Source organism: Aricia agestis, chromosome 5, assembly GCF_905147365.1.
Source record: "Aricia agestis chromosome 5, ilAriAges1.1, whole genome shotgun sequence".
NCBI classification, from domain to species: domain Eukaryota; kingdom Metazoa; phylum Arthropoda; class Insecta; order Lepidoptera; family Lycaenidae; genus Aricia; species Aricia agestis.
The window spans coordinates 2811287-2831959 of record NC_056410.1 but is presented as its reverse complement, the minus strand read 5'-3'; the positions used below and the strand labels follow the sequence as shown (position 1 = coordinate 2831959).

The 20673-nt window shown below is 36.3% G+C and overlaps 1 protein-coding gene across 1 annotated transcript in view; it reads left to right on the top strand.

Annotated features, from left to right (window-relative positions):
• The window catches only part of LOC121726807 (probable multidrug resistance-associated protein lethal(2)03659), a 64000-nt gene that overhangs the window by 18969 nt on the left and 24358 nt on the right, over positions 1-20673 (top strand). Inside the window, exon 2 of the mRNA XM_042114338.1 lies at positions 20221-20334. Coding sequence (XP_041970272.1) covers positions 20255-20334 — 80 coding nt within the window. The 5' untranslated portion in view covers positions 20221-20254. The remainder of the gene's footprint in view (positions 1-20220; positions 20335-20673) is intronic.

Here is a 20673-nt window from a genome sequence, read left to right as displayed (position 1 = left end):
CTTCCAAAAAACGAGGAGGTTATATATTCGGCTGTGGAAATATATTTTTTTTGTATGTTCGACCACTACTCCGCCGTTTGTGAACCGATTTTCAAAATTTTTGTTTTGTTATATTAGGTTTCACTCCAATTTGGTCCCATTTTCACAAAAGTGGTGATCTGATGATGGGATCCATGAGTAATCGAGGGAACTCCTCAAAATTTATATGGAAACATATGGTGATTTTGGTTTTATGAGTAGCATCCTAAGCATATGCTACCAAAACGCAAGATTTTGCACCAAGGTATACTATGGTTCCGAAGATACTAAGAGAACTCCGGATTCCTTATACAAGTTTGGGGGTTTAGGCGTTGCTTTAAGAACTGAAAGCATATGCTACTAAGCAAATTACATTCATCATCATCATCATCACCATCATCATCATCATCATCATCACCATCATCATCATCATCATCATCATCATCACTACCATGTCAGGGTCACCAATGTCACAACTCACATGGTTGTATATAGATACAATATACACACAACACCATCAAATATCATTAGTCATCACGTTATGTCCTTATTTATTTGGTACATTTCAAAGCGCTTTTAATACAAAAAAAAATACATGTTGTTTCAAAATACATAATATTTCAAGTACCACAAAATTGAACATAAGTAACAAATTCAACCTTTACTCCAGAGTGTAAGGCACACATTTGGGTTGGACTGAAGGAAACGGGGCACTATGGAAAAAATACTTAGAATTTTTTTATAACCACCCTTTTTGAATATACTAATCGATAGGGGGCGCCAAGGGGAGCAACAAAGCTCAGATAAACTCTTCTCAAAAATCAACCCCTGTCGAAAGACAGGCCGAAATGTGACCCTCGTTAGCACGGAGAAAATACTTAGAAAAATTTGGACGAAAAAATTCAACCTCTTATAACCACCCCTTTTGAATGCACCAATCGATAAACCACCCCTTTTGGGGGCGCCAAGGGGAGTAAGAAAGCTCAAATAAACTTTTCTCAAAAATCAACCCGCGGCCAGATACAGGCCGATATACGAACCTCGTTAGTATGGCGAAAATACTTGGAAAAATTTTGACGACAATAATACAACCCCCTATGACCACCTCTTTTTATTATACCAATCGATAGGGGGCGCCAAGGGAAGCAAAAAAGCTCAAATAAACTTTTCTCAAAAATCAACCCCTGTCCTGTGCCAGTTCCAAAAGTTTCAAATATTCTGTCAGAGAACTAAAGATTCAGCTATCGTACCGACTTCAAAATGATGAAAATTGAGTACAGAAATAGTTGAGGTTTAGCCGAATTCGGAAAAAGGCACTATTAGATAGGAAAAATTATTTAATACTTTTTAGTTCATATTATAAGGATGTTATTATTGTTTTTACCTTGGAAGTCGGTTTGAATTTTTTGTTAAAAATAATAATATATATACAGATAGACCACGTGGAGGCAATTTTTTTGCGATAAAATGTACGGTTTCCTTGAAATTCCTAAATTACGCGGGCGATGCCGCGAACACGGTACAGGTTAATAAAACTATGTTCCCACGTTCTATTTATTAAATAATAAGTAACCATTAATGACCAGTAACAGTAATTAATGAGCTGAAGTACAACTATTAAATGCTTCACAGTTATTGCAACATCAGCAATTGTTCCCAATCAAAACTAATTTGTTTGCTGAGACAATATCTTGTCCGCACTATATTTATCGTTGCCTAAATGTTTTATATCGCTTGTTGCCTGTCATCTCGATTATGTTTTCTTATCAAAATTTGCATCACCTGTAGATAATAATTTTAAATGTAAAAAATTAATTCTAAATCAAAAAACCCGACTGCAAAAATGTTAACTAATTAAATTAAGAAATTTAAAACAACCCCCGCCAAACAACTTTAAAAAGTAATGAAATAATATTTAGTGCCTTCAAGTTCAAATAAATCCTAACTTGTGTAAAGTAATATTTTAGTCCATAATTGTTGTCACGGTGTGTCGGGGGACCGCCAAGTAAACTACAAACTACAACCGCCAAGACGCTGATTCAGTTCGCTGTGAATTGATCCTTAAACTTGTTATGTGAAATCAAACATCTTCATTCTACATTAGCGGTCCCCCGACACACCTTGACAACAATTATGGACTAAAATATTACTTTACACAAGTTAGGAATTATTTTAACTTGAAGGCACTAAATATTATTTCATTACTTTTTAAAGTTCTTTGGCGGGGGTTGTTTTAAATTTCTTAATTTTATTTTATTTCATACTTTTAAACTTGTGTTGGTTATAGTGCAGAATATTAATTCAGCTATCAACAGCTACAAACATGAAACCTCCACTTTGGGTTCATACGAAGCTCGGTTCCTATAGAATCCAGGTGATGCTGTGCAGTAGCAGCATGTAAATATTTAGTGTTTATCTACTTCTTACTGGTTGTCGCAATCAAAATGAGCCCAAACACGAAACCTTTGCTCTAAGTTGGCGAGGAGTTGGATATCCTATTGATTACCAGGTGATGCTGCAACACCAGGTCAACTTTCCTTATTATGTGTATACGTATATTGTATATTCACAACTAGAATGAAATATAAAACCCATCAAACGACTACAAGTTGCTAACGGCCTTTCATGAACCAGATAAACCCTGGTTGTCCAGCACTGAGCAGGCTGATGAAGATGAATTATAGCTAAGAACACTCTCGATCATGTCAGCTTTCAAACAAAAAAACTAGATCAAAATCGGTCCATCCGTTTGGACACTACGATGCCACGGACAGATACACACATAGACAAACAGACAGACAGACAGATAGACAGACAGATAGACAGACAGATAGACAGACAGACAGACAGACACGTCAAACTTATAACACCCCTCTTTTTTGTCGGGGGTTAAAAAGAACGAAACAAGAATGTGAAGTTAGCATGACAAAGTTAGCAAAATAACTCGGGATTGCGTTATTAATTAGGTGCTAATTGAGTGCTATTTTGGTGCAAAAACCGCGAATTTAGTGCTCCTCAAAATTCGGAATAAATGCTAATATTGCTACCTTCACGTGAAGCTAGCAGTGTACATAACCAAAAACCTTTAAAATGATAATATAGCTTCGTAATAAATACTTAGCTAATAAGTGCTCATTAAGTGCTCTTTCAGTGCACAAACTGCGAAATAAGTGCTCTTCAAAATTTGCCATAAATGCGAATACTGCTACCTTCATGTGAAGCTAGCAGTGTACAAAACCAAAAACCTTAATAATGATTATCTGGCAGCAAGATGCTCCTCTCGATTTGAGTACTTTGACGAATTCCACACTCATAAACGATACATAGGAATTAAGTGCTCACTAAGTGCTAGCGATAGGCGGTGAAAACAAAAGAAAATATGCATTTGTTAACTTTTTATACCGTATACTGCTAGCTTCACGGTACCAGCGAGATGCTCCTCTTGATTTGAGTACTTTGACGAATTCCACACTCATTAATGATACATAGGAATTAAGTGCTCATTAAGTGCTAGCGACAGGCGGAGAAAAAAAATTTGAATAGGCATTTTTTTATTTTTTATACCGTATACTGGAAGCTTCACGGTACCAGCGAGATGCTCGTCTTGATTTGAGTACTTTGACGAATTCTAGCGATAGGCGGTGAAAACGGTTGTTTTCACCGCCTATCGCTAGCACTTAATGAGCACTTAATTCCTATATATCGTTTATGAGTGTGGAATTCGTCAAAGTACTGAAATCGAGAGGAGCGTCTTGCTGGTACCGTGAAGTGAGCAGTATTATATGGTATAAAAAAAATGTATTAAAAAAAAATACGTTTATCGCCAGCACTTAATGAGCACTTATTAGTAAAGTACTTATCAAGGAGCCAGATAATCATTATTAAGGTTTTTGGTTTTGTACACCGCTAGCTTCACGTGAAGGTAGCAGTATTAGCATTTATTCCGAATTTTGAGGAGCACTAAATTCGCGGTTTTTGCACCATAATAGCACTCAATTAGCACCTAATTAATAACGCAATCCCGAGTTATTTTGCTAACTTTGTCATGCTAGCTTCACATACGTCGAAACAAGACCTAATTCTGCCGGAGGCATCGAATCCATGTTTTAATTGATACGACTCTTGCTTACGAGTTTCATGCCAGGATAAATAAAAGGTAACATAGAAAAATGAAGAAGAAAAAAGTGGATTATAAAATGCAGTCGGAGGCATGTCGCACCAAGTTTAACATTAATTCATAAATCATAAAATATTATGCCTCCGACTGCATTTAATAATCCACTTTCTTCTTCTTAATTTTTCTATGTAACCTTCTATTTATCCTGGCATGAAACTCGTAAGCAAGAGTCGCATCAATTAAAACATGGATTCGATGCCTCCGGCAGAATTAGGTCTTGTTTCTTTCTTTTTAGTTAACATTTTTTGCAGTCGGGTTTTTTGATTTTTAATTAATTTGTTTTATTTTCGACTTTTTAGTTGTAGCCATATAACCATTTCGACAATCAATCTAATACAAAATTGAAAGACTACCGTGCTGATATTTCTAAGTGTACCTACTATACGTTATAATAGATACATAGGTTTGGTACTGTTTCAATGTATGTTTCTAGTTTTAAGTACCAAATCATTGTTTTTTTAATACTTTGTCATTGAATTTTCATCTTGTTTCAGTAATGGCAGTTAATTTTTAATTATGTATTTATCCATGCAGGCGGAATTTGTTTTTTCTTATTTTATTACTATCGGTTGGCCGCGGCTTCGCCCGCGTTGATGTCGGTGAGCGCTGCAAAAAGTATACTCAGAAAATAATAGGTCAGCAAAATGATTCCCAGGTCAATTCACAGACTCCAACACTAACATCGACGACGCAGTCATTATACGCGGGCTGCACCCTGCACAGATTGTCTTCCTCCCGCTCGCGCACTATCGTAATATTTTAATTTCGCCATAATTTCAAAACCAAATGTCCAATTTTATACATTCAAAGACCAAATATTATCTACATTAACTATACTTAGGGATGGAATAATTTATTTTGGTAAGAATTAAAAGAATGAGTAAAATAAACGCGTTTAAATGTAGTCCAAAAAAAAATCAAGATTTTTAAATAAAAAAATGGTTATTGTGCCTCACTCGACATAGATACGTATAGTGTGTCGCGGACTTTTTTGTAGATATTTATAAGTTCTACAAATACTTAGAACATTTTATGGTTCTATCTTTGATAGTTTAGGCAGCGTACGTAAAATAAGTAACTTTTCTGGTTGATTTTTTACACCTTGCGTCCGAAGAACCCAAATATCTTACGAAACCCTATTTTTTTCGAAAATAAAATTCAGCCAATGTTCAGCAAAAATAATGTAGAATTCCAATGGTAAAAGAATTTTTCAAATCGGTCCAGTAGTTTTGGAGCCAAACAAACAAAAAATCAAATCTTTCCACTTTATAATATTAGTGTAGATTTATCGTTCCATTTATGATTGATTATCGTTCCATTTATGACTGATTCTAAATATGTATATGCAAGTTATATAAATATGTATATAACTTGCATATACATATTTAGAATCAGTATTTAAAATCCTTTATTTTGATACCCCACTCGATATGCTTGGTAGAATTTTTATTTTTTGACCGACTTCCAAAAGGGAGGAGGTAATACGTTCGGCTGTATGTATCTTTCTTTTTTTTTTATGTGTATGTTCAACGATTACTCAGCCGTTTGTGGTCCGATTTACAAAATTCTTTTTGTGTTGTATATTGGGTTTGACTCGAATTTGGTACCATGTTCATAAAAATGGTGACCTGATGATGGGATCCATGACTAATCGAGGGAACTCCTGAAAATTTATATGGAAACATATAGTGATTTCGATTTTTTCTGAAGTGTTTCAGGCATTTACTACCAAAAAGTAAGATTTCGCACCAGGATGTACCCTGGTTCCGAAGGTACCCAACAGAACTTTTGACTCTTTATAGATACAAGTTCGAGGATTTTGGCTTTATTTAAACTACTCCAAGCAAAAGCCAATGAATTCTACATTATTTCTGCTGAACATAGGCTAAATTTTATTTTAGAAAAAATTGGGTTTCGTAAGATATTTGGGTTTTTCGGACGCCAGGTGTGAAATCAACCATAAAAGTTACTTATTTTGAGTACGTTGCTGAAACTATAAAATATAGAACTATCAAATGTTCTAAGTAATTGTAGATCTTATAAATATCTATAAAAAAGTTCGCGACACACTATACTTATCTATGTCGAGTGAGGCACAATAACCATTTTTTTATGTAAAGATCATGAATTTATTTTGGACTACATTTAAACGCGTTTATTTTACTTATGCTATTAATCCTTTTAAAAATAAATTATTTCATCACTAAGTACAGTTTATGTAGATAACATTTGGTCTTTGAATGATTAAAATTGGACGTTTAGTTTTGAAATTATGGCGAAATGAAAATATAACGATTAACGATAGTGGGCGTAACCAAGCGGGGGTGCGCGTGTGCACTATATGCATCCCTTCGGATAATGACTGCGTCCGCGTCGTCGATGTCAGTGTTGGAGTCTGTGAATTGACCTGGGAAATGGGAATCGTTTTGCTGACCGAGTCTTTTCTGGGTAGGCTTTTTGCAGCCGTAACTCTTATGATATAACTATGGCCGCTAGTAATAATATGTACAACTCTAAGACAACACGCTATAATAGTATAGCCTTGTGGTCTCATAGGTAACTAAAAAGGGTAAAATTATTATTTTTTAACAAAAAATTAGAGATGTGCCGACTAGTCGGTAAAGCCGACTATCCGGCCACTTTTGTAGTCGGCGACTAGTCGGCGAATAGTCGGCAAAAAGCGCCTACTAATCGGCCTTTTACTTTTTTAAATTTTTTGCTATTATTGAAATTGCATTAAAGAAAAACCTTGATTATTATTTATAATGTGTTTAACTTTTAAGTAATATCACACTCGATCAGTGTTACACATTTTAAAATTAAATGAAGTGTTTCTGAAATTACTTGCTAGTAAAGAAATTAATTTTGTAAATATAATCTTAACCCCTCCCTAATACCGCTCACCCTTGGACGGCGGATCAGGTACAATACGCGACCGATTTTTGCTCTCTCTTTCAAAATCAAAAATCAAAATATTTATTTCCAAATAGGTCAACAAAGTTAATACTTTTAGAACGTCGAGTCTACATGAAGCCTCGTTTCCACTAAGCAACAATTCACGCGCAACATGCTGGACAACAAGTTGCCCAACATGTTGAAAGTCAGCGCGGGACTTTTGATGAACAACGTTGTCTGTCTAGTGTCTACGCATCTACTTTACGTCAGTCGTCGCCAACATGTCGCCAGAGGAACTTGTGTTGATTTTAGTGGCAGTGGTTATATTTTTTTTTATAGTATCTGTGAGCAGTATCCCATAGACGTTCATAGTTTTGGTACAGTTCGCTTAATTTGAGCACTTGTTCGTTAGACCACACTACGGACATTGTTGCGCGCGTCTCCACTTGACGACAATTGATGCAATTCTCTTTAAACAAACAACAAGCCGCGCGTCATGTTGCGCGTCAGCTAGCAACATCGCGCGGTGTTGTGCAGCGTTGCCGTACATGTTGAGCGTCACGTGTCGCGCGCTAAATGTTGCCTAGTGGAGACGCGGCTTGAGGCCTACCACCGGTTCGGGAACTAACGTTCGCTTACATTGTCTGTGTATTGTGTCAATTCACAACATACCACTACTAGGTTTAAAACCGGCCAAGTGCGCATCGGGCCACGCGCAATATAGGGTTCCGTAGTACCGCTAGTTTTTCAATTTTTGTATGGTCAATGAATGTAGATACGAATTATTTTATAACGTGTTTTACACTACTAACAACATCATACCTAGTCAATGACTTATGAACTCTTCTAAGCCGTGATAGTTTTCCTTTTAAAATGTACATGGGTATACCTTCCTAAAAATATACAATCCATTCTTGTTGAGCCCTATACCAGAGCCCATACATTTCTGCCCATCATCATTTATGATTCTTTATTAAGTATCAAATACACCAAATCTAGATTAGAAATAGATGTATTAGAAATCTACTATAGAAAACAATATTGTAACTTTGCAACTGAACATAATATTATTAACATTCAAAATTTTGTACTTAAGGCGCAGACAGCTGCCAATTTGACATCTTTGTGCAGTTTTCTAGACGTATGTATTTCATTGATTGGCACAAAAAAAATATATGTGATTTTTGATTATATTTGGAAAAGCTTGTCCGATTTAAATAATAAAATAATGTACTCCTACTGGATGAAAAAAAATACCAAAGTCACATCTTTCGGGAACTTTAAACAGTTCTAACTAAAGTAATAATACAATCTATGCTTTAAAAATTTGTTTATTTGATACCTTTTACAAAAATCCAAAGATTGCCCGATTTAATTTTCGGCTCTAACATCTAGATTTCCCACAATATTTATTTTTCCTCTAACAAACGAAAAATATATCCACGCTTCTGAGTGAACATTTCACATCTCTCTCTCTCGCATGAAAACCGACAGTGTTCGCTGAGGCGCGGTGCTATGTGGACGTGTGACGGATTTCGCTCTGCCGATATTGTGATTTTAGTGTAATTGAAGCGTTTAGTTCTTAAAATTTGTATATAGGTATTTCTCATTGTTTTATAGTATATTAAGTTTATTCTGTAAATATTTTTCTGTAAATATTTGAAATTATATTGCGCGTCTGTAAAAATGAGTGACTAGAAAAAGAAAAGACGTCCAGCAAAAAAGCGACAGCTTCGTGAAAGCCACAAATACATGATGGAAGTAAAAGTAAGTTCAATTTTATCTACTTTCTAGTTGCGTACGTCTTTATTAAAAAAAAAAAAAAACGAAGAATTACGACCCCGAATCAAAATATTTCGTCACTCTCAATGTGTTTTAGGATAGCCAGGATCGTTGTGTCAAATAAAACATAAAAAAACTGTATTACGATTGATTACGATTTACGAAAATCCTCTAAGATTCGAACCATAGACCTTGGAAATTGACATAATAATGTTATCACAATCGTTGTGATAACATTATATCAATTTCCAATCGGCCTATGGTTCGAATCTTATGGCGGCTCTCGACATAGGCGAACGCGTTGGCCAACGCGTCTGCAGACGCGTTGGCCCAATGTGTAGAACGGGCGTTCGCGCGTTGGCCAACGTCTAAATACCTACGGCCAACGCGCGAACGCCCGTTCTACACATTGGGCCAACGCGTCTGCAGACGCGTTGGCCAACGCGTTCGCCTATATCAAGAGCCGGCATTAGAGGATTTTCGTAAATCGTAATACAGTTTTTTATGTTTTATTTTATCACTGATAATAAATTTGCTTTGTATCTGAACATTTATGTTGGAGTTTTGCACTCCAAAATAAATGTTCAAAAAGTTAAAAAATCACCACTCATAAAGTTGATTATTTCGTTCGCCTAAATAAGTTTTAGCGTCGCGCGTCGGGGATCGTTCTGATAAATCAATATTCAATCGGTCTATGGATCGAGTTTCAGAGAATTTTCGTAATACTTTTTATGGTTTTTTTTTATCACTATTAGCACAGAATAAATAATAGTACAAGTACTATAATTAGGTACTATAAGTTCATTTTGCTTTGAATCTGAAGTTTTATTTAGGCCTTTATTATTTAAATTTTTATTTCAGGCGGCGGAAAACCATGGATAGTGCAATTATTGATAACCCAAACGAATCACCAAATGCCAATTCAGATCCAGCGGCAGGTAGTATGTTGGAAAGGTAATATAAGTTTATTTATCTACTTATTATAAGTTGTAACCAAACGTCCTTCACGACTACGAAACACAGCGCAAGGGCTGTTTCACGCCGGTTTTCCTGTGAGTCCGTGGTATTTCTCTGGTCGAGTCGGCCCATTCGTGCCAAAGCATGGCTCATTCATTGTATTTTTCATGATCCAGTTTGTCTATTACAAGCTATTTTAGCCTTTTTATGATATTATTATGATTTAATTTTTTTCCAGTCGACCGAAAACGATGGAATTAGATAATAACACAGTGGAAAATGTAGCAAATGCCGATCGCAATATAGCGACGGGTAGTATTTTAAAAAGGCAAGTATATTTTTACAATTACGATAGGCTAGGTAAATATAGATATTATAATAAGTTTATTACTATTTGAGCGCGATGCGATTGCGCGATTCTTTCAGCTCTATTCAAGGACATGCTCCGTAAGGGCCGGGACACAAAATCACGGCACGACGACGCGACGTCGTACGGCGCCGGACCGTGTTTTTGTGTCCCGGCCCTAATAGGGTGCGGCTTCACTGCGGAGTAGGGGTGAGCGTTATTTCACGTCACTATAGTTACAATAACTAGCTACATACAGTAACCGAATAACTAGTTTCGAGTCGTATTTATATAGTAGAGTAGTGATTTTTGTAACGTTTTTATTGCATTGGGTGGTATGAAGTACCGTCGAGCGATCGTCGCGTTGTTTCGTTTGGAGTCGCAGCTAGCGCCCGCCGCCCACTGCACCGGTCAACCTAGCGAGCGACAGCGAGTTTGCTATAGTCCGCGCGGAACTAGTTGGCCGCGCCGCCGGTATGTGAGCATACCGGCGGCGCGGCCAACTAGTTCCGCGCAGATTACCTAGCAAAAATATTAATTAGTTTATATCAATACTAATATTATAATTGGGAAGAGTTTGTTTGTTTGTTTGAACGCGCTAATCTCAGGAACTACTGGTCCGATTTGAAAAAAGGCTATAGGCTATAGGCCCGCGCGCGCGCCTCATCCCGGCGTCACCCCCTTTCATTCCCCCGCGCCGCGAGTGACCTTTCTGCAACGATTTTAAATGGGATAAAATATTGTCATTTAAAAAAAATAACACCCATTTTTTTGGTTAAATGGGCTCTCCTAATGATACCTAAGCCCTGCGGGGCTAAAATGGTAATATTTAGCAATTCCTCTCAATCAATTCAGCAAATGAATTGTCAAAACTGACAAATGTCAAATCAGTGCAAAAATACAAAAATGAATTGCAAGCAGAGTTGCATTTTGCGATATTAGAGAAATGAATCATATTATGATTCGTCTCATGATTCAACAAAGCGACCATTTTAGCCCCGCTGGAATAATTGGGCAGGAAGGTTTAATTGAGAATGTTACTAGGTATGCCAAATTGCTTGAAATTTTGTCACAGTAAAGCCTGTATGTATACAAATACACTAGTTTTTGTTGCAGTCAAAAATACCTTGTAGTTTTGATTTTATAGGCATTCAAAGTTTCGAAAAATATCGATTCCCGCTAACAGTCCCGCGACCGCTTGTGACGTCATATCACAATTTTTCCGCGCGGGTCCTATACAATAAACGTGATTTTTTGCTCTATCTCAATAACGGCAACAGGTAGGCACTTGAAATTTTCACCGAGGCCTTAATTATATGTGTACTTTAATAATTAATAATAATATTATATTATGTTACTAATCGGACTCCCTTATGAATACACATACCGTTATAGTGCAAAATAGGCCAAAATTTGTGATTTTTGTATAGGAGCCCCCCTTAATTTTTTATTTTATTATAATATTATTATTGATTATTAAAGTACATATATAATTAAGGCCTTGATGAAAATTTCAAGTGCCTACCTGTTGCAGTTATTGAGATAGAGAAAAAAATCACGTTTATTGTATGGGGCCCGCGCGGCGAAATTGTGATATGACGTCACACCGTTACCGGGCGCCCGCGTCGTACAGTTACAACTTGTTTCGTCGGTTAAAAATCACATAACGACCCACCCCTACTGCGGAGTGCAGCGTATTAACGTAATAAATTTTTAGTATACCTTTTTAATGAAATTAGAAGGCAAACGAGCAAAAGGCTTTTTTAAATATTGAGTTCTGTATAATTTTATCCTAATTCCCATTTCCCAATAATCGAAAAGTTTAGTAACATAATATAATATTATTATTAATTATTAAAGTACATATATAATTAAGGCCTTGATGAAAATTTCAAGTGCCTACCTGTTGCAGTTATTGAGATAGAGCAAAAAATCACGTTTATTGTATGGGGCCCGCGCGGCGAAATTGTGATATGACGTCACACCGTTACCGGGCGCCCGCGTCGTACAGTTACAACTTGTTTCGTCGGTTAAAAATCACATAACGACCCACCCCTACTGCGGAGTGCAGCGTATTAGCCTAATAAAATTTTTAGTATACCTTTTTAATGAAATTAGAAGGCAAACGAGCAAAAGGCTTTTTTAAATATTGAGTTCTGTATAATTTTATCCTAATTCCTATTTCCCAATAATCGAAAAGTTAATCATTTTAATTTATGAAATTTTGTGGTGATCCAGTTTTTAAACTGTTGTTAAATGTCGATGTCTCAAAGTATAAACTTACTTACAGGCTGGAAGAAAAAAGTACCCATGACACTGGACTATGTAGTTTGGAGGCTGAATGTGATGCTGAAAAGCTTATTGTTGAAACTGCACTTCCTCAGAAGAAACCTGATGTCGGAAGAAGAATTATAAGTGTTTCATATTTTTATAAGAGGTTGCAAGAAATTTCTCATCATGGTCCTTTTGGATGTGCTTTAACTGACATAGAACTAGTAGGTGAAAAGCAAGATGGCCTCAATTCAAAATTCACATTTCTATGCATACTTTGCAATCTAATATTGATAATTGATAGTGACTCAAATGAAGACCATTACATGCCTATCAATAATAATAAGGCAATATTCGTAACCTGAAATATGGAGCTGCCCTTGCACCTTATAAAACCAGGAGTGATTTTTGTCTATATTTAATTTGCCCTGTTTATCTATTTTCCAAAATGTAACTTTTTGTTGTGTTATAGCAGCGTCTACTCCAATGTTATATGCTGTGATGGGACATTTAATTTCTAAAATAGTTTTTTCATCGCAAATTCCATCGGGCGTTGCTTCTAAAAATGGCAAGTCTGTATCTATAAATAGCCCGCAAGGCTTTACTTTAATTCCTTCTTGTAATTCTAAATCTCTTATTGCTTGTTTTTAATTTTCTTGGCCATGTTTGATAGAAGAAACGAAGCTTATTTTTTTTAAATATAAAATGTCTTTTACTAGGTTAGCACTTGCAGTGTTGGGTCTTCTTTTTATCACCCGGCCAAAGTTTTCTAATAATTTTCTAATAACTTCATCATGATCACGCTTTGGGTCAAATTTGTGTCTTTGATGGGATATTTCGTATCAGTTTGTAAATTTTTAGCCTATTACAGAAGTTCCGAAGTAGGTGATTTCGGCATTCAATTTTCTCGACACAGGGTTTGTACGTGTTCCTTGTTGAGAGTTCACTGTAAAAGTAGCAGCGCTGAAAGACCTAATTTTTTTTTCTTTTGTATGGGAAACTCGTGACACTTGCCCTTGCTCATACAAAAGAAAAAAAAATCGTCTTTCAGAGCTGCTACTTTCACAGTGAACTCTCTACAAGGAACACGTACACACCCTAAAGTAATACGTAGCTGGGCATTAACTCGTTAATCCGTTAATCGTTAATTAACGAAGTTAACATTTTGATTAACGGATTAACTTTTAAAAATATTAACGGACTGGTTAACTTCCGTTAATATGCAGAAGTCCGTTAATCGTTAATCCAATGCCTACTATTTACCGCACGGCACCGCGGCGCCGCGCGAAAACAGGTTCAGACGAAACAAAAATAATACTAGATATACATTTTCAGGCGCATGCGAGTGAGAAGATATTTGTTTCGTTTTATCATTTCATTATGTTAATAAAGAAGAGTGCAGTATAATTTAGTTACCTAACTAAATTATACTGCACTCTTCTTTATCAACATGCAAATGATTTATAATAACAATAAACTATATCTATAATAATTATTGTATTGTAATTTCTACCTAGAATACAATAATTATAGAAGTATTTTGTTTTGTCCCTAACCTGTTAACTTCCAAAACCTTAAACCAACAGGTTTTGTATGTACACTAACGCAATGATATAAGTTACAACAAGGCCATATTACACATATTAACGGATTAACGATTAACGTTAACTTGCGCTAATTCGTCCGCAGTGTAACGCTTTAACGTTTAACGAAGCTAACATTTTTTTTAACGGATTAACGATTAACGAAGTTAACTATTTGATTAACGGTGCCCAGCTATGTATATATATATATATAGGAATAGCTCACAATTGACAAAATATATGTCTCTAATGTCTAATGTGAGCTATTCATATCTCTAGTAGGGCAAAACCAGAGATAGATCATATATTGGGAACGGCCGTTAGTCACTTAATTAAAATAATAATATTATCGTAAATATAATATTATGGCAAAGCAACGTTTGCCGGGACAGTAAAAAACGATTCCTGAATTTTGTTTTATTTCTTGCTGTACTTATGTAATTGTAATTTTAATGTAAATTGTAATGTAACAGAAAAAATGTTTATGAAAAAAATTGAATGTTTTTACGCAGTTGGGTTTTGTCATTATTTTATAATATAATAGGTATATTATAAAAGAATAACTGTGTTTTATTTACCATAAGTAAGCCTTACACGCTACGGTCTACCGGGGACGGGAGAGATCCACCTGTACAGCACGCAGGTATTCCTGCACAGGTATACCGGTATGTGTGTGGGACCTGGTCGCCTGCGCAGGTCCAAAAAACTGCACAGGTATATTCCCACACACATTCCGGTCTACCTGCGTAACGTGTATGGCTTACATTACTACCACAATAGACATAACGAATCAGTATAATATCGACTTCAAACTTTTAAAGATTCCCGCGTATGCTCGAGGACAAACGTGCATTTTTTGTAAGGTTCAAGCATTTATGCACTTTAGTTTAATGATTATAAAGTTTATTTTCAAGTGCGTTAATATTACCTCTCCGCTGTGCTCCGTTCTATCTGCATTCTGCACTAATCTTCCGCACTCTTATAGTTCGCTCACGGAAATAAAGTACATGTATTTATTTATTACGCGCCATCTATTGAAATCTCTATGCGACAGCTCAATATTAATCAAACCTATCTTTTAGAAGTTTCCGGGTTTAGCCGCTAGCAAAGTTGGCGCTGTCTTATCGGACAATTAGGGGGCGTGGCTTAGAAATGCGAATCCTCAAGGTCATTGGCAGTTGTCAGCGTCTTAATGGCAAACTGTTATATTTTATAAAAAGTAATTTGGCCGCCGTCGTGTCGGTTGTAAACTTCCGTTTAAATCTCCGTTATAAAAGTTGCGGAAACAGAAGCAGAAACGGATGTTGAAAATCGCGCGGAACTTCCGCACTTGTGGAAACAGAAACAGGGATCCGTTGCATCACTAATTATTATATATCAGAATTACTGGAGCAATTTTTATGTTATATTCTTCATGTGTGCCAAACACATGAAGAATGACCACGTGAAGGGACATGGCTATTTTTTGCGGAAAAATGTACGGATTCCGTGAAATTCCTAATTTACGCGGGCGAAGCGGCGTGGAACATCTAGTCGTAGATATAAGATTTCTAGAATAAAATACGAAGAATTCGCTTGGTTATCGGATATACGTATTGTTGTCTTTTGTTTTGTCCTCGAATCCACGAACGCCGAGGATGTTTAGGTTGTAAGCGGTCACGCTTGGTGTCTCGCCTAAATCTATTGTCCACGATAGTTAGTCATTTTATTTGTGGACTCTGGCGATTACTTGATTAACCATTAATTCACTTCCTGAGTCCCAGGGACTTACATCAAAATTTTAAACGGGTCTTAGCAGCTAGTTTCCCTCACGCAGGGTGACCATATGTGGCAGGTTCCTGCCATTTTGGCAGGATTGGCGTCTTATTTTGGCCTGTGGCATGATCGGTTGACGTTTTAAAAACTTGGCAGGTTTTGGCAGGATTGGGGTATGAAAATTAAATGTTATTTTTGCATCAAAGAAGTCAGTGATTTATTAGAATCTGGTGGTAGTAATTCAAATTAATATTACCAAATAAATTTATTTTCTTTCTTTTTTTCCAATTCTGTTTTAAGTGTAGATAATTTTTGGGGTGCAATAGGCAGAATGCGAAATTCTAATAGACAGTATAATTTTAAATGTTTCAAAGGGATTGTTATGCTTACCAACGCTTCATGCGAAATAATGTTCTCCCAAATCAATACAAAAACTCGGAACCGTTTTTAGGGTTCCGTACCCAAAGGGTAAAAACTGTTCATGAGACTTCGATGTCTGTCTGTCCGTCTGTCTGTCTCCAGGCTGTATCTCAAGAACCGCTATAGCTAGAGTTCTGAAATTTTCACAGATTGTGTATTTCCGGTGCCGCTATTAATATAAGCTATGAATAGTTATACAGTGTTTTGTTCCTGTCACACAAGTGACATTTTTAATTGGATTGAAGAAGACAAAGTACTGTATAACTATTCAAAGCTTCTACAGCGTTTATTAGTAAGAGGGTTTAAATTTTCACAAAATTCTTAATTATATATTTTGTATTTTAATTATTAATAATAATAAAATTTTAATAAAATAAATATTTGATCCCATAAAAAACACAATTTTTTGCCTAAGTACTTTCTGATTTTTCTCTGTAACGGTACGGAACCCTTCGTGAGCGAGCCCGACTCGTACTTGGCCGATTTTATAAACAAACATGTTGCATCTATGTTGCATGAATGGTGAGCATAGTGATTACAAATTTTCCTTCAAACCTACAAAGTAAATTTTGTATCGCATGAACAAATCTATGTATAGAGATGAAGAAATGGAAGAAGACGATGCAAATCTTTAATCTTATAAAAAATGCAATATATTATATTAAGTGTATTTTTACTTTTCTTACTTTAAAACAACAGTAAATAAAGATGGCAGTATTTAGGCATTTTTTACTACAGGCTTTGGCAGGATTTGGCAGTTTTTGACCAAAGTTTGGCAGGATCTGTAATTTAAATATGGTCACCCTGCCCCCACGTCTCAGTACCTTCATGTAGTGACGCGGGCGACATGGTGCGGAGAGAATGAGTGCGTACATACCATATTTGGTGAGTTATTACGCCGAGTGAGTCCCAGCCGTCCCAGGGACTCATACTAATGAATTACGAACTGATTATTTTTATATAAGTATCAAAGTTTTGAATGTTGATTTTTCACCGTTATTATAATTTGAATTATGTACCTATGCTTTATTTTTCTGTTGTACAATTGTAAAATGGCTCTAAAAACATGACTTTATCTATATAAGAGAAGACGGAGCAGATTCCATTCTAGAAGCCTGACTTCAAGAAGATTTCGACGAAAAAATGACATTCTTGAAGATGTGAGCCACCCTGAAACCAGTTAGCTAGGAGGGAAAGTATTACGATTTATGCCACTACAAAAAGAGAACAAAAACTGCTCATCTGTGCACCAAATTCGATATGCCGATAAGTATTGCCATAACACAAGTTTTTACTTAGCATGAGATTAGACGACGTGATGTACGCTACCTAGCTTTTATACTATTGTATATTATAGTATGCTTAGTAAAGAATTTGAATTTGAATAATACATTTAATTTTATGTGCAGTGTGCAGCTGTGGCCTGTGGCACGAGCGTACTTTTCCTTTAACTTTATTACCTGAAGCAAAGGTCGCGGGGTTTCCCCGCTTTGGTTACTTATAATGACGTCATTGAAGCATACAACTCTTTCTGAGATTCTTAATAACATTCGCACTTCCATTATCCATACTACTTAATATTATAAGTGTGAAAGTGTGTCTGTCTGTCTGTCTCTCTGTCTGTTACCTCTTCAGGCCTGAAACCGTTGAACTCACAGACATAGATCTTGATCTATTTGATATCTTGATCAAATTTCGGCCAAATGTCCGGGAGTCTCGGGACATTTGGCCGAAATGTGGGTATTTCCCCGGACACCTTTTAAGAGTATTTAAGATTATGTCTTGCAAAGTTTTGAGAAAACATCTTTATTTTCCAACAAAATTTTGCAATACTTAATTTGATTGAGTAAGTAACTTAAGTTATTGAAATCGTACTTGATTTTGATCAGCTCAGAACAAACCGTGTGGATTTTTCTCAACAAAAATGTCCGGATTTCACCCGGACACTTTTCAAAAACAAATCCGGGGAAATCCGGACGGAAGGCTGCCTTAGTTATACCGAACTAGCTGTTGCCCGCGACTTCATCCGCGTTAACATAGTATAATAACAAAGATGGATAGTTTTCTCCTTTTTGTTTTTGTGGTTCCTTATATAAAGGGTAAAATCGGACCCTATTTAAGCAAACGTCAAACGCAAACGTCAATAAACTTTCATGTTTCTAACTCAAGAAATGACGGACTTTCATTGAAACTTTCTACCCCAATTTCACCCCCTTGGGGGTAGAATTACCAGAAACACCTAAATACGTATCCATTCATTTTTAATCAGTAGCACAAAAATAAAGTTTCATGTTTCTAACTCAAGAAATGACGGACTACAATTATGGACTAAAATATTACTTTACACAAGTTAGGAATTATTTGAAATTAAAGGCAGTAAATATTATTTCATTACTTTTTAAAGTTGTTTGGCGGGGGTTTTTTTTTAATTTCTTAATTTAATATTTTATAAGTATAGATGGGATTACCCGTATCAGCGAAACGTGAATTACATGTTAATAATACTCTACTTTCTTTTTTAACCCCCGACAAAAAAGAGGGGTGTTATAAGTTTGACGTGTCTGTCTGTCTGTCTGTGGCATCGTAGCATCCAAACGGGTGGACCGATTTTGATCTAGTTTTTTTTGTTTGAAAGCTGACTTCGTTCAGAGTGTTCTTAGCTATAGTTCATCATCATCAGCCTGCTCCGTGCTGAAAAATCGCGGTTCATCTGGTTCATGAAGGGCCGATTAGCAACTTGCAGTCGTTTGGTGGCCTTTATTGCATTCTAGTTCGTGACATTTATGAATATTTACACATTAATGGAAAGTTGACCTGGTGCTGCAGCATCACCTGGTAATCAATAGGATACCCAACTCCTCACCAACTTAGAGCAACGGTTTCGTGTTTGGGCTCATTTGAATTGCGACAACTAGTAAGACGTAGATAGCCAATAAATTTTTGCAGCATCACCTGGATTCTATAGGAGCCGAGCTCCATATGAACCCAAAGTGGAGGTTTCATGTTTGGACTCATATTGACGGCCTCATCCAAAAGGACATTCGTAGATGGTATTCATTGGGATATAATATGATCCTGTTAATAGGAATTATTCTGCACTATAACCAACACAAGTTTAAAAAGCATGAAAGAAAATTAAGAAATTTAAAAAAACCCCCGCCAAACAACTTTAAAAAGTAATGAAATAATATATTTTACTGACTTTAAGTTTAAATAATTCCTAAATGTAAAGTGATATTTAAGTCCATAATTGTTGTCAAGGTGTGTCGGGGGACCGCTAATGTAGATGTTTGATTTCACATAACATTATAGTTTAAGGGTCAGGTCACAGCGAACCGAACCGAGACAATCAGTGACATTGCGATACAAAATGCAAAATACACTGTTGGCGGTCCCCCGACACACCGTGACAACAATAATTATGGACTAAAATATCACTTTACATTTAGGAATTATTTAAACTTAAAGTCAGTAAAATATATTATTTCATTACTTTTTAAAGATGTTTGGCGGGGGTTTTTTTAATTGGTTAGGTATCGGTAATTTTCATTAACAACATGTATAGAAATCATCATCATTTTGCTATTTTCATCATCATCAGTTTTCTGAAAACACGCGAAAGTGTGTGCGCTAGATTCGGGTAGTCTAGTGTGTCTGTTTTTCTGTCTGTCTGTCTGTCTGTTACCTCTTCACACCCAAACCGCTGAACCCATTTTGATGAAATTTGGTATGGAGATACTTTGAGTCCCGAGAAAGGACATAGGATACTTTTCATTCCGGAAAAATTTACGGTTCCCGCACTATAAACGAATTTTGGTGCAATAGAGTTGCGGGCACCAACTAGTTTGTTTAAATATTATTGTGATTAGTGTAATACCTTTATCCTGCTTTAGAAAAGTGTATTTCAAGTTTCTTTTGCAGTCGGCTGACTTTGTATTAACTTCTTGGCAGCTGACTATTTGTAGCAATTCGCAAAGCTTTTCAAAGTCAAGTAAAATTAATCTCTTTTGTTCCAGATTTCGATGAGTATGCTCGTGTGTAAATGACAACATGGATCCAGGGTACTTCGATAAGCAGCGGGACCGGAACCCCCGCGAAACTAGCAACCCCTTCTCCAGCCTTTGCTTCTGGTAAGTGGTGATATAGTGGCAACTGATAGCGGGTGTAATGAGGCTAGGCTTAGGGCTTGATTACACCTTCCGAGTAGAATAGTGAGGATGAGCGAGACAGTGCTCTCGGCCAATCAAAGTGCAAAATGCAAATAGACAATGTGTGTGTGATATGAGACGACAGTGTCACTTGATTGGCCGAGGGCACAGCCAGAGTGAAGTGTCGCTACTGTCGTCACTCTACTCGTTAGTTGTAATCAGGCCCTTAGCATGACCACCTAGCATAACTGCATGAATCTTGGTTTGACTCTGGTTTTAATAAAATCGAACCGAAATTCGAAGTACGAATTCGAATGAACT